Source organism: Mirounga leonina, unplaced genomic scaffold, assembly GCF_011800145.1.
Source record: "Mirounga leonina isolate KUSES-001 unplaced genomic scaffold, KU_Mleo_1.0 Mir_197, whole genome shotgun sequence".
Taxonomy (NCBI): Eukaryota; Metazoa; Chordata; class Mammalia; order Carnivora; family Phocidae; genus Mirounga; species Mirounga leonina.
Genome location: NW_023270494.1, coordinates 14,157,937 through 14,172,922, shown reverse-complemented (window position 1 = coordinate 14,172,922; position 14,986 = coordinate 14,157,937). Strand labels below are relative to the sequence as shown.

At 40.1% G+C, this 14,986-nt stretch overlaps 1 protein-coding gene across 3 annotated transcripts in view; it reads right to left on the bottom strand.

Annotated features, from left to right (window-relative positions):
• Window positions 1-2,310: 2,310 nt before the first annotated feature.
• Window positions 2,311-14,986, bottom strand: part of POLG2 (DNA polymerase gamma 2, accessory subunit) — a 24,434-nt gene continuing 11,758 nt past the window's right edge. Inside the window, exons 5-10 of one of the 3 annotated variants that reach the window (XR_004683098.1) lie at window positions 14,636-14,776; window positions 12,522-12,602; window positions 9,932-10,032; window positions 7,614-7,731; window positions 6,490-6,579; window positions 2,311-3,393 (exon numbers count right to left, since the gene is read on the bottom strand). Coding sequence is in view for 2 of the 3 variants with exons in the window: in XM_035026259.1 (XP_034882150.1) it covers window positions 6,609-6,716; window positions 7,614-7,731; window positions 9,932-10,032; window positions 12,522-12,602; window positions 14,636-14,776 (549 nt within the window). In the remaining variant the exon portion in view is untranslated. Of the gene's footprint in view, window positions 3,394-6,432; window positions 6,717-7,527; window positions 7,732-9,931; window positions 10,033-12,521; window positions 12,603-14,635; window positions 14,777-14,986 lie in introns of those variants that run through there. The other 2 variants (XM_035026259.1, XM_035026260.1) reach the window with 2 other exon arrangements.

Below are 14,986 nucleotides of genomic sequence, written 5' to 3'. Positions count from 1 at the left end.
TTTTAATGAAATACCTGTTTGAGGCTCTTTGCCTATTTTTCTAGGAGGTGTTTTAACTTTTTCTTATTTTTTAATAGTTGTTCTCCTACTCTGATGCTTAATTTTTCACTCTCTCAGTGTTGCCTTTTGATGAAAAGAAGCTTTAATTTTAAGAACTTAATTTGTCTACCTTTTCCTTGACGATTAGTGTTTTTTGTGTATGTGTGTCCAGGTGAAGAAGTATTTCCTCAATTTGAGGGCATGCAAGTATTATTCTATTTTACTATCTACTAGAGGTTTTTCTCGTTTACTTTCATATTTCGGTTTACAACCACACAGCATCGTTTCTGTGTGTGGTATGAAATGAGCATCCTATTTCTCCCCGCTCCCACACATGAACATCACCAACGCTAGCACTGTCCACTGAAAAGCTGTCCTTTCCCCACTAAACTGCTGTATCATCTTTGTCACAAATCAAATGTCCATATACATGTGTGTTTCCTTCTGGGCTTTAGATTCTGTTTCATTGTTCTACTTATCTCTCCTGTGTCAGTACCATACTCTTTTCAGTAAGTTTTGATAACTGAAAAAGCAGATTTTCCTATCTTGTTCTTAAGAATGTCTTAGCTATTCTTGACCTTTTGCATTTCCAGTTAAATTTTAGAGTCAGCTTAAAAAAAAAAAGAGTCAGGGCGCGTGGGTGGCTCAGTTGGTTAAGCAACTGCCTTCGGCTCAGGTCATGATCCTGGAGTCCCGGGATCGAGTCCCACATCGGGCTCCCTGCTCAGCAGGGAGTCTGCTTCTCCCTCTGACCCTCTTCCCTCTCGTGCTCTCTGTCTCTCATTCTCTCTCTCTCAAATAAATAAATAAAATCTTGAAAAAAAAAAAAAAAGAGTCAGCTTGTTATTTTCTTAAAGAAAAAAAAAAACCTGAACATGATAGGGATTTTGATTGATATTGCATTGAATTTATAGATCAACTGGGGGAGTATTAACATTTTTAGAATAGTGAGTGTTCCGAACTACAAATATCTCACTGTGTCTTCTTCGATTCTCTCAAGAGTGTTTTATTATTTCCTGCATAAACATCTTACACATCTTTTGTTAGATTTATTCCTAGGTACTTGATATTTTGATGCTATGATAAGTTGTGTTTTTGTTTCATGCTGATATACAGAAACACCACCAATATTATTGTGTTTGATTCTGTATCCCTTAGCAACCTCACTAAACTCTCTCTTCCACTTTAATAATTTATCTGTAGGTTTTTTTACTATCTGGAGACCAGGCAGCTACCTACCCCCACAGCCTCAGGCCCCAAAACCTGAGGCCAGACACGGAACGTGGAGCTCTGCTGCTGCTGCCACCTGCTTCTCAGCAACCATCACCACCTCCCTTCTTTCTGGGTCCTGAGCATGTGCATCTGATTAGAAGATATTCACCACCATACGTCCCCCAGCAGTAAGGGAATGGTAATGCTTTTAGATTTCCGACCCCACCAAATGGAAGGAGGTTTAAGAGGGCCACTCAAAATATCTTCTACATGAGCCAAAATTTCAATCAAGACTGAGGGTGAAATAAAGACATTTTAGGACAAAGACAGAGAAAGAGGTTTTTCCAATTGCGTTCTCACTGAACAACTACACGATGTACTTGAGGAAGAAAAGTAAACACAGATAAAGGGTGTAGGATTCAAGAAGGATATAGAAAACATAAATGACAGAGGCAGGGGAGAGGGATAAGGATGTGTATGTAAGGTTTGGAAACATTATAAAGCTACCATGATGTTTAAAGTGTGGTATTGGCATATGGCTGAACAAGTAGGACAATGGAATGGGACCGGAAGTCTGGCTATAAATCTAAACACACATGGGAATTCAGTGAATGAAAAATATGGCATTTTAAATCAGTGGGGAAAAGATGGACCATTCAACATAGTGTAAAAACTTTAGAATCACATTTAAAAAAAGGTGGACCCCCTACTTCATTCTCTGCAACAAAATAAAGTCAGATAGGTCAAATGTTAAAATACCTAAAAATAAAGCCACAGAAGTGCTAGAAGAAAAAAGGAGGAATTTAAAAATGATCTTTAAGAGGGGAAGGCTTTTCTAGGTATGACTCACAATTCAGAAGATATAAAGAATTGCTAAATTTAATTAGATGACTCATTTTAAAATTACATTTAAAAATAATAAGCTAAGGGCGCCTGAGTGGCTCAGTCGGTTAAGCGGCTGCCTTCAGCTCAGGTCATGATCCCAGGGTCCTGGGATTGAGCCCCACATCAGGCTCCCTGCTCGGCAGAGAGCCTGCTTCTCCCTCTCCCTCTCTCTGCCGCTCTGCCTACTTGTGCTCTCTATCTCTGTTAAATAAATAAATAAAAATCTTTAAAAAAAAAAATAAATAAGCTAAGCCAAAAGAATAAGTAGGGGAAATATTTTGAACCCACATCTCAGATGAAGTTTGAAGTTCCATAATATATAATGAGCTCTTACAAATTGTTGAAAAACAAAAAACCAACCCACCAATAATCCAATAGAAAAATGGGAAAAGGTGGTACCTGCAGGGTAATACCAGGCAGCACAAAAGCCTTGCGGGGAGGACTAGCTGCCCCTTCTGCTCCCAGGGCTGGTGGATTACAACCGGAGGAGAATGCCTTCTCTCAGTGATGCTTCTCAGGAAGGATGTAAAGGAGACCTAACCAGAGGAATGATCAACAGTTCTGTGATGCCTGAAGCTCAATGTTTTTTCCTTTCTCCTTTCCACCTTTGAGGGACATGGACTATACACCATACCAGAGGTTGTAACTGATTTACAGGTTAGAAAAATTAGACACCTAAGGACTACAATGATCTCCAAGCATGCCTTCTTGGCCCCTCAAACATCCTGTGGGGAAGGAGGCAGACGGAGAAGGGCCAGAGCAGGATGCTCGAAAAAGGGCCCAGCGCAGGGGCTCCTCTTGCCAGGTCTAAGAAGGGTACTGCTCCCTGTCTTGTCCTGGCCGCCATCACCTGTCAGAGCTCCTTAACGAGTCTCCCTGCTTCCCTCCTACTCCTCTGCATCCCATTCCCACAGTAATCTTTTCAAAATAACAGTATGTCCCTTGTCTACTTAAACCATCCCCTCCTGCCCCAGTGGCTTCCAGAAGACTTGCTGTGGCCACCATGGCTCTAAGTGTTGTGGGTCCTGACCACCTGTCCAACCTCATCTTCTACTCATCTCCCCTCTGCTCACCTACTCCAGCCCCCCTGGCCTGCTTTCTGCTCCTTGGTCACTCCACACCTTCTCCCTCCTAAGGGCCTTGGCACTTCCTAGTCCCTCTGTCCAGGATGCTCTGCCCCAGATCCTCACATACCTGGCTCCCTTGTATCATTCAGCCTCAGTTTGAAGGTCACATCCTCCGAGCTTCCCTGACCACCTAGGCAAAGCACACGACTACAGCAATGATCTAGCACATCATCCTGTTCTATTACCTACAACATTATCACTATCTGAAATTACCTGAAATTGTCCATGAGCATACCTGCTTAGTGTCTGTTCCCACCTGTCTACCCCTAGAAAGGTCTATCTTGTTCACCACTATATCCCCAGTACCTACAGTCCCTGGGACTTAGGTGCTCAAAAAAGCCTTCTTTGAATGAACAAAATGAACAAACATATAACACATATAATAACAGGCCAGGAGAAGCACAACTGTCTGAGAGAAATTTCTCCCATGCTTCCTTACAGGAAGACGTGGTGTAACATAGCAAACAAATGCCTTCAAGAACACTCTTACAGCAGGGTGCCTGGATCGCTCAGTCTGTTAAGCCTGTGACTCTTGGTTTCAGCTCAGGTCATGATCTCAGGGTTGTGAGATCGAGCCCAGCAGTAGGCTCTGTGCTCAGTGCGGAGTCTGCTTGGGATTCTTTCTCCCTCTGCCGCTTGTGCTCTTTCTCTCTCTAATATAAATTTTTTTTAAAAAAGAACACTCTTGGGGCGCCTGGGTGGCTCAGTCGTTAAGCGTCTGCCTTCGGCTCAGGTCATGATCCCAGAGTCCTGGGATCGAGCCCCGCATCGGGGTCCCTGCTCCGCGGGAAGCCTGCTTCTCCCTCTCCCATTCCCCCTGCTTGTATTCCCTCTCTCGCTGTGTCTCTCTCTGTCAAATAAATAAATAAAATCTTTAAAAAAAAAAAAAAGAACACTCTTATCATTAAATTATAAAAATGAAATTTAAACTTTTTTTAGAAAAGATTTTATATATTTATAAATATATAAATCTCAAGACCCTGAGATCATGACCTGAGCTGAAATCAAGAGTGGGCTGCTTAACTGACTGAGCCACCCAGGCGCCCCTGAAATTTAAACTTTTAAGTTGACATATGGTGGTCATATTGGTATGGTAATTCTGAGATTGCCACAATTAAGGTGAAATCAAGCAAATGACCAGTTGTAGGCCATGGTTTTCTAATTATATTATCACCCTCAGTACTTTTTTTTTTTTTTAAGATTTTATTTACTAGAGAGAGAGAGATAGCGAGAGAGAGCATGAGCAGGGGACGGGGAGAGGAAGATGCAGGCTCCCCACTGAGCAGGGAGCCTGATGCAAGACTCGGTCCCCGGACCCTGAGATCATGACCTGAGCCGAAGGCAGAAGCTTAATGGATTGAGCCACGTAGGCGCCCCAGCCCCCTCAGTATTCTTGAGAACTGGGATTTTGGAATGGAAGAGATACAGATGTATGATAAAAGAGATTAAGTAAAAGCCCTGCAGTCCTAAAAGGCATGAGGGGACATTTTTGGGGTGATGGAAATGTTCTATATTGTCATTGTGGTGGTGGTGGTTACACATTTGTCAAAACTCATAATTTGTACATTTAAAATAAGTAAGTTTATTGAATATAAATTTTATCCCAACAAAGCTGATTAACAACCCCCCACCCCCAAACACACACACTACAGTGCTGAATTTGAATATAAAGTACTGGTGTGAATTCATGACTTTTTTAATTCAGGGGGAAATACACACACACACACTTACACATCTGAAAAGGCCTAGAAACAAAGACCACCTTCTAACAATGAGCATCCCCAGTACTCAGATACAGCCTCCAAATACCATTTTCCATTAAAAGGAACCAGGACTTCTTACAGAAACTCTGAAATATACAAGCTATTAAAGACTACTGAAGGGGCACCTGGGTGGCTCAGTCGTTAAGCGTCTGCCTTCGGCTCAGGTCATGATCCCAGGGTCCTGGGATCGAGCCCCGCATCAGGCTCCCTGCTCGGCGGGAAGCCTGCTTCTCCCTCTCCCACTCCCCCTGCTTGTGGTTCCCTCTCGCTGTGTCTCTCTCTATCAAATAAATACAATCTTTAAAAAAAAAAATAAAGACTACTGAAGTTGTGTCAAAAGGACTCCAGGCCAACTTGAAGAGGCTCCCACTGGCCAAAGATAGGACAATTTGAACATCAAAGAGAACAACTTTAAAGGAAACAAATCTGCATTTATCCTACCTCACTCACACCTCTAAGCAAGTAATAGATGAGATGCTTTTCTTTACAGAAGTATTCTAGCTAATGAATGAGGAAGAAAGAGAATTAGGATATCACTGTTTTGATCAATGATTGCTAGCATCCCCAAAAAGAGAAGCTACCAGACAGTACTGCCTCCTGATAGAACACAACAACCTAGGAAAAATCTTGTCCCCCAAAATTAAACTTGAAACTGATTAAGCCTTTGGATTTAACTTCCAAATCCTCAGGAAATTATAGACAGGAACAGATTAAACCATCATGGGGATGCAATAAGCAAAATCCAGAGTAACAAACCCCATAATAAGCAGCCCAATTTCTTAAAAAAGCAGAGACTAAAAGACCTAACAATCAACTTCAATTTTATGAAATTATGAGACAACTGAAAACTGAGTAGATATCTGATATTAAAGAAATGGTTTTTAAAAACTTTTTATTATGAAAATTCTCAAACATGCACAAAAATAAAAAGGTAATACAATGAACCCTCATGTTCTCATCACCCAGCTTCAACAACTGAGAGATACTATTATTTTTTATCTATATTCCACCACCTTTTTTAAACTGGAGAATCTTAAGGCAAGTCTCAAGTATCATGTAACTTCACTCAAAAATATTTAAGTATGTGTCTCTTTCAGATAAGGACATTTTTTTAAAAAGTCATAATACCATTATCACACATCCAAGAAAATTGTCAATAATTCCTTAATACCATCTAGTGTTCATTTTTTCAGGTGTGATAATGGTTAACAAAAGACTCTTAACTAAAATACTTACAAATGGGGCGCCTGGGTGGCTCAGTCGGTTGAGCGACTGCCTTCGGCTCAGGTCATGATCCCAGGGTCCTGGGATCGAGTCCCACATCGGGCTCCCTGCTCTGCGGGGAGCCGGCTTCTCCCTCTCCCACTCCCCCTGCTTGTGTTCCCTCTCTCGCTGTGTCTCTCTCTCTCAAATAAATAAATAAAATCTTAAAAAAAAATAAATAAATAAAATAAAATACTTACAAATGAAGTGAGAGCTGCAATCTGCTTCAAACTGATATGGAAGGATGGTTGTTGGGTGGATGAGGCAAGATGTTCACAGGTTGATGGTTACTGGGCAGGGTGATAGCACTTGGGGTTACTTATACTATTCTTTTTCTGTTTGGAATTTTTGTCAGGTGAGTAACGATAGTATAATTAACACAAACAGAAGCAGCACATGAAAGTTCAAAGATTTCTTTTAAATGTACCTATTAGAACCAGACACAAAATACACTGTAATATTAGATTATGCCACCTACCATTTATTTTATCTTGCTTTTCAAAAATCAATAAATGTTCTAATTTTTTAAAGTTTAGTTTCAGGTTAATCTTCAATATCTGACAGTACACATGTGGCAGATTCTGTAAAGACTCCTTCTTCCCTGATAATAAAACCCATTTCAAAGGGGTAAGACACCACCAAAGCCCTAAGGCAGAAGTTGTGTTTGATCCAAATAAATCATGATATTCTCATTCCCTTGGGCAGTGACTGGCCTAGGGATGACCAGGTGACCCAGCTCTGACCAATGAAATGTAAACAAGTCTTCTGATTGGGATGTCTGGGAAAGTTTTTACTTTCCCAGTTAAAAAGGGAAGAGTTTTGGCTGGTTAGCTCTTGTCTCTTTGACTTTCCTCCTAACTAGAATGTGGACAAGAAGGCTAGACAAATAGCAGCCACCCTGTGACCACAAAGCAGCAAGTATAAAAATAAAAGCCAACATACCCAAGATGGTAGAACAGAAAGGTATCAAGAGCCTGGGTCACTAACTATGGAGGAAACAATTATACTAGCTCTGGACAGTCTACCCTCCTAGACTTCTTGTTATGAAAAACAAACTACAATTTGCTTAATCCAATATAGTGGGATTTTTGTTTCTTGTAGCTGAACATATTTCTGATAGAATGTAATCCATTAAGAAATATAAGTAATAAAAACTGAATTAAAAAAGTACCAAAAATGTCCACTTCATAAGAGTGAAGGGGCTAAAAACAAATCTAAGTTAATATAAGACAATCAAATTAGGAAAGGAGAATATTTATTACACAAATATTAAAATCTATACATTCTTAGCTGATGATATATACTTGATTAAAAAGTCTTTTACTTTGGATATATGCATCATTTCCTTCATTGTGGTGTCTCTACTTCTCAGATGTATTAACCCATTCTCCAAAGTAGCTTCAGTAACCAAAACTGTGAACAGGATACTCATTTCATCATATCTAAGGAAAAAAGTAGTTAAACAAAATACATGAGCACAAATATAAATTGTAAATTCACCATGTTACCAGGTTTAATTACTTTAGAATCCGGCCACTTTCCAGAGTCATAAAACTCAAAAGCAGGGCTTGAGAGTTGGACCAAAAAACACTTTATTTAAAGTTTCTGAACCATATTCAAAGTAAATTTCTCAGAAAGTTTCTCTGACTTATTGTAATAGATGAAAAATCGTAAAAGAAAATAAAATCTAAGAAATAAACACTGGTACCTCAACACATCATTTGGAGTGAAATTATAGATGAACCTCAGAATAATCTCAGACTTTTGGTACTTGTATATAATCCAAGAAACATTACTTTAGACTAAAGTCTCTTACAATACTACTCTGATAAAGATCTTGTATACAACAAATTATACCAAAATCATGCTTACTTAATATATAACTTAGAATGCTAACTTATCATTTCTAGTTCAGCAATAACTGAATATATCCACACTGGCCTTCTTTCTGTTTACCCAAGATACATGATCTCATTGTCTGTTTTCTTCGTAGGACTCCGTCAGAAATTATTTATCTGTTTACTTGTTTACTGTCTACTTTGTCCTACTAGAATATAAGCTTCGTAAAAACAGGAAATTTTTCTGTCTTGTTTACTGCTGTTATCAAAGTGCATAAAACACAGTTAAGTGTGGGGGCACCTAGGTGGCTCAGTCAGTTGAGCAACAGACTCTTGGTTTTGGCTTGGGTCATGATCTCAGGGTCGTGTGATCGAACCTGCAGTGGACTCCGCACTCAGTGTGAAGTCTGCTTGAGATTGTCTCCCTCTCCCTTCCCCTATTTGCGTGTGCACACGCATGCAACCCCCTCCCCAAATAAATACAATCTTTTTTAAAAATCCTTTTAAAAAAACCATAGAAGGTACGCTTAATAAATATTTCATTAAAAATATCCTGGGATAATAAAGCCTTTACCATTCAAAAGACAACTCTAACTTGATAATGTTCACTCAATTATCCTTAAATGACTCAAAGGATAAGATTTTAGAACTCAGGGACTGGAGAGTTCAAGCACCACTACTTTGTTTTATATATAATGAAACCATTAATTGCTTTATCTATAGAAACTTATTTTTCCTCTGACATCATCTGAAAGGTGATTTTAACAAGTTACTAGAGAACTGAAGAGAAAAACATAAAGTTTCCCAACTTTTCACCCAAAAGATAGATATTCAACACAAAAAGCTATGAAGGTAACAAAATAAACGCAAATGAGGGAAGAATGGATTACTTCAAAAATGGAAGTTAATGAAATAGCAGGGGCTAAGACTGGAGACAGAAGATCAATCAGGAGATTACTACAAGAATCCAGCCAGAAGGAGCACCTGGGTGGCTCAGTCGGTTAAGTGTCTCTGCATTCGGCTCAGGTCATGATCTCGGGGTCCTGGGATCGAGCCCCACATCAGGCTCCCTGCTTAGCGGGAAGCCTGCTTCTCTCTCTCCCTCTGCGCCCCCCCCCCCCCCCGCCACTCATGCTCTATCTCTCAAATAAATCAATAAATAATCTTAAAAAAAAAAAAAAGAATCCAGCCAAAAGACACTGGTGACTTTAATGTGGGTAGTGCAGTGAGGATGGAAAGAGATGGATCTGATACTATTTAGGAGGCAGGCTGACAACATTTAGTGATGAACTGGGATGGAGAGAAAGGAAGAGGAAGGAGTTAAGGACAATAAATCCAGGTATCAGTCTGGAGCAACTGGGTGAATAGAGGTGATCACTGAAACTAGTTCTCTGTCCCTTGTCTGAGATGGAATTATCTTCCACTCAGCCTCAGAATGAACCACAGCACCAACAAGGAAAAGGCACTCCATTCGTGTTCCCTCAATCCTGATTCAATAAATGCATATATACATAATTGCATCCCTGATAAAATGATAAACTCAGGTGCACATACTACATGACATTAAGTCTTGAACTTGCAGATAATATGTGCTCAAATATACCAATGAATATTGTTCCCTGCTGTAGCAATTAACTAGGGGTATGGGGTATAAATGGGAAAGTTAGGAATAATTTTAAATTGTATTTTATATATATATTTACATTTATTTAGAAGGATATTTAGAAGAGATTTCTATTACTCGTAAAGAAACATATGATCAAAAACTCTGAACATACATATTTTAGTGACAAGACAATCTTACTTTGAATAAAGTTGTTCCAATGAGGACTGCACAGTTTCCATATAACCAGGCCACACAGAAATTCCATTTTCTAGTAATTCATTAAATAACCCTTGACAGACCTGAGGAAAAAAATACAAACAGTTCAAATATGAACAAAGTAAAAGTAGCTAGAATGACTACCCTGTTTTTGTGAAACCACAAATCACTTTTTTCAGTCCTTAACACGAGGCATAAATTCTTATAGTTATGTGATCATATTGTTTACAATTCATAACTGTATACTTATAAATTGCATAGTTCCTCTGAAAATGAAGAAATTAAGCACTGCAAAGCTAAATACGAAATGCAAATCTTCCCTAAGAGGAAATTTTATAACAGATATAAGCATTTTTATCATCATCATTATCCTCCAAAACAGGAACAAAACCAAAACAGATTCTGTCAGAGAAAAGCAGTAAGTGCAAAGGGCCGTGCTAACTGTGAGCTCATCTGAGAGCTGGCAACTGAGCCCCAGGGTTACACCACCACGTCAGAAAGAGAAGAAAGAGCCAGTAAAGGAAACAGAGTAGTAGCCAGACAAGTATGAGGAAAACGAGGAGAGTGGTGTTCTGAAGCCAACTAACGAAAACGTTTCAAGAAGAGAACGACTGGTTTTAGTGGGAATGCTGGACACAAAGCCTGACTGGAAATACAGAATAATGAGTAATATTACATAATATTTTACATAATACATATACATATTTTACAATAATACATAATAAACTTTACAGTTTTCTTCACAAGCAATGGTGAGGCAAAACAAAGCAAAAATTTTATTTTTTTTAAGATTTTATTTATTTGACAGAGACACAGAGAGAGAGGGAACACAAGCAGGGGTGAGTGGGAGAGAGAGAAGCAGGCTTCCCGAGGAGCAGGGAGCCCGATGTGGGGCTCGATCCCAAGACCCTGGGACCATGACCTGAGCCGAAGGCAGACGCTTAATGACTGAGCCACCCAGGCGCTCCCAAAGGAAAAATTTTAAATACCCTTAACAAACCAGAGCTAAAACTCTAGAGCAGGATTTCTCCCCTTCCACACTGCTGACGTTAGGATATTTAGCAGCATCCGTGGCCTCCCTGAGATGCCTATAGCACTCCCGTTCCCACTTGCGACAACCAAAAATGTCGCCAGACAACACCAAATGGCCCAGCAGGGGAGGGTGGCCGTGGTGGGTGGGGCAGGGCATGCTTGAGCTACAGCACTGTTTCTCAAACTTCAGCGGACATTGGAATCCCCTGGAGGGCTTGTCAAACACAGGTTGCTCTGCCTCATTACCAGAGTCTCTGATTCAGCAGCTCTGGGGTGAGGACCAACAATGTGCATTTCTAACAAGTTCCCAGGGAAAGACCAATGAGTGTGAAGGTACTTGATATTCTGGGGATAGGTGAGAATATAAATATTAATAAGTCTAAGAAGTTAACAGAAAAATAAACATCATTGTGGATTTTATTTTAAAAAGTTAGTGGTTGACAACAAAAACATCTGCTCTTCCTATTGGGAGGTAGAAGAGAAGTAGCTCTGGCCTGAGTAAGGAAATGAGAACCCCCACACCATGAGAATACAAACAGGTGCAGACAATCTGGAGACAATCTCACTGACAATAGTGAAATTAAGGATAAGTGTCCATTTTATCCAGAAATTCCATCTCCATGTATATAACCAGCAAAACCCCTTGCATAACCCAGAATGTTCTATGCTACCACTGAGGGAAAAAAAAGTTAAAAACAGAATGAGATTTACAACATACTCTCCTTCGGTAAATTAAAAACACCCAAGGGACAAAATACTATGTTCTTATACGTAAACAAAACCAAAACAAAACAAGACCTGCAATTGCAATGGCAAAAATTTAGGGAGCAGAGTTCTTTTGTGTCCTTCAAGCAAAACAAAACAAAACAAAACCCCAAGGACCTTCTACTACAAGGGTCTTGGGGAGGCTGCCACAACCCCAGGGGGAAAAATGGAAATTAAACCACTACCTTCCCTTCCCCTGAGTGCACTATCCCCACCTTCCCAGACCTCTCCACAGGAGCCTTAGAAAGCTGGGTGAATCTTGCTAGTGTCCTCACTCAGGTACTGGGTGGGTCTCAGTCACCCAGGACCCAGCATGACTGCTGAACGGGTGTCTGGAAAGAAACTAAAACCACCCTCCTGGCTTCTCAAGAGTGTTTAATCAGACCAGATAGATTAGAAGAACCAAAATAAGGTATAGATCTAGAACTTGTGCTTATGCCAATAAGTATCAAAAGTGTTAGGTTAAAAATGTAAGTGGGCAAGAAATAATTCACTAGACATCTGTACGAATATTTGATTACCAAAACTATGCATACTCATTTGAAAAAGGCAACTATGAGTAAGCATGACTTTAACAGCAAAATCACTGAGCTGTATGCAGCTTCTTTTATATACCATGCTTCAAATTATCTGTAATAAACCATAGTATTTATCCACAGCTATTGAATTAAATTTTTAAAAAAGCAAGTGAATAAAAATTTTAAACGGTAGTTACTCATTTATTTGAAGTAATGGTTATAATTAAAATCATGATACTAAAACTCATTTAACCCACCTGTCTTAATTCCACCGTTGGGCCTCTTCCCACATCCAAAGCAACCTTAACAGGGGCTAAACAAGGGTGAAGTTTAAGTACCTAAAGCAATTTAAAGAGGGGGGGTGGAAAGGATAGCACATCTTGTTTAAATATAACACAAGCACTATCAAACATGGAACTTCTTAAACCATAAAAATTTTGTGCGAAAATGGAAGCTAGCTGAGGTCATCAATCATGTAATGATGTACTCAGCTGGCTGTCATCTAGCTGCTCATTGATTTCTCCACTAGATGTTCTGCAGGAGTAAGTTCACTTGATACTCTCCCGTTTTCTGACAACTCCATTTTCCCTCAATCCAGATGCTCCTTCCGGGTATAACTTCCGGCCCTCCCTACCCAGCCCCAGCCATGGGACTCATCAATTGAACTTTCTCTTGCCAAAACCTACCACTCCTCTTATTCATCCATCCACTCAACCAACATCTGAATGGCTCCTTGGTGCCAGGAACAGCTCCAGATACTAGGGACAAAACTCCTTGCCCCTCATGGTGGGGACAGAGATAATAAACAAGTAAATAATATATTTGAAGGTGGTTAAGTGCTTTTAAAAAGCGGGGGAGGAGATAGGAAGTGCTGGAGAGGGGTGGGTTGGAGAGGATTGTTTGCAATTTTAAATAAGGTGGTAAGAGGTCTCTCTGAGGTGACATTTGACCGAAGACTTAAAAGGTGGTTCTGGATCCTGGAGGGAAAGCATTTCAGGAAAAGGGGAGAACAAATGACAAAGTTCTGAGCTGGAAGCATGACTGACATTTTCTAGAAACAGCAAAGGGGTCTGTGCTATTGGAACAGAGTGAGTAAGGTGGGGGGTGGAGGAGGAGGTCAAAAGGGAAGGGTTTTGTAAAACACTTTAGGGGCTTTGCCTTTTCCTCTGAAGGAAACAAGGAGCTTAGTGGAGTGTTCTGAGCAGCGGGGCCAAGTGACATGTACCTTTTAAAAGGGCCACTCAGTGCTAGTGGGAGGAGATGGTGGTGGCTTAGATCAGAGTGGAAGAAGGGCAAGTGGTAAGAAATGGTCAGATTCAGGATATATTTTGAAGACAGAGTCAAATGGTTTTTGCTGATGATTTGGATGTGGGCTATGAGAGAAAGAAAGGATCCCTCGTTTGCTATATATCCCATAAATTCCAAGCCCTAGAACAATTCTATAATGCGACTTTCTTTATGGGCATATCAGGCTAAATGAACACTGCATAATAAATCACTCAGCTATGCAAAGTGATACTACAAATTCATGGTTTCCAAACCCAGTTGAGGACTCAACATGTTGCAACTTTTGATTTGGGGCAGCTCCCTTTCACATTCAAGGGGAATATGAATACTCTAAATTCTTGCCACTTAAACCTCTACTCCTCCACATTTTAAGCTAATAATCCTGCTTTCTAATTCCCTAAGAAAATAGAGGATATGAGGAAAACTTCCTTCAAAGGCTAACCAGCCCTGGTAGCCTATTTATATCTATACCATCATTTCTCTCCTCTGTGGTTTTTCAAATAACTCCTTTTCAAGACCAATCCCTCCACTGGTGTTCTTGATTCTGTTTTGACCCTTCATGTTTCTTCCAAAATCTCGCTTCTTTAGGCATTTATTTTCTTTCCTATAGCTTCAGTCCCTCTTTTCTCTTGATTGTGGGCCCATAAACATGTCCTTGACCCAGGCCCAAAGATAGCTCCTGTGATCTAGTGAATAGCCACTTGCAGTCAGACTAGAAGCAGAGAGGTCAATCTCACAAGTCTTGCTAGTCTGACATAGTCCTGCTTAACACTCTGATACAAATAAATGGAAGCCACTGAGGGAAAGGCTCAGGGGCTAAGAATCAGAGATTGCTCTCTACCTGTCTGCCAGGATCAAAGAGAAATGCCTCTGAGATTACCCAATAGGAATGCCTTGTTCTATTCTGTGAGAACCTGCTTATTACTCCTGTGGCCAGATTCTAAAAAATGAAAAATGTAAAATAACCTGCATGGAAAGAAATTTACTATTCACAGTTTGTGTTAAAAATCCAAGCCCACTAACATATGATGGAAAAACATGTATTTTTAGTTTCCCAAGTTTAACTCTGAAATATCAAAAGCACCTTTCTATGAAGATTCTTCTTCCTTGTAAAAGAGTTCTCTGTGAGCTGGAAAGAATCATAGAGGTAAGCCAGCACACCTCGGTCCAGATTTCCATTAACAGATAAAACATATGGAACCACATTTTTTCGTCCATCTCGGCCCTTCACAGGAAAGTAGAACAAAAATACAGAATCTGTTAGCAGAGCTCTCTCTTAAAACTATAGACTTATAGAATCAGAACACAAACTTACAAATTCATTCTACAAAGCATCCACTCTGGGCAAACCCTGTGCTAGGCACTGGGCCCACAAAAATGGTTATGACCTATTCCCTGCTCTCAGGGAGATTAGGGTTTAGATCAGTGAGTCTCA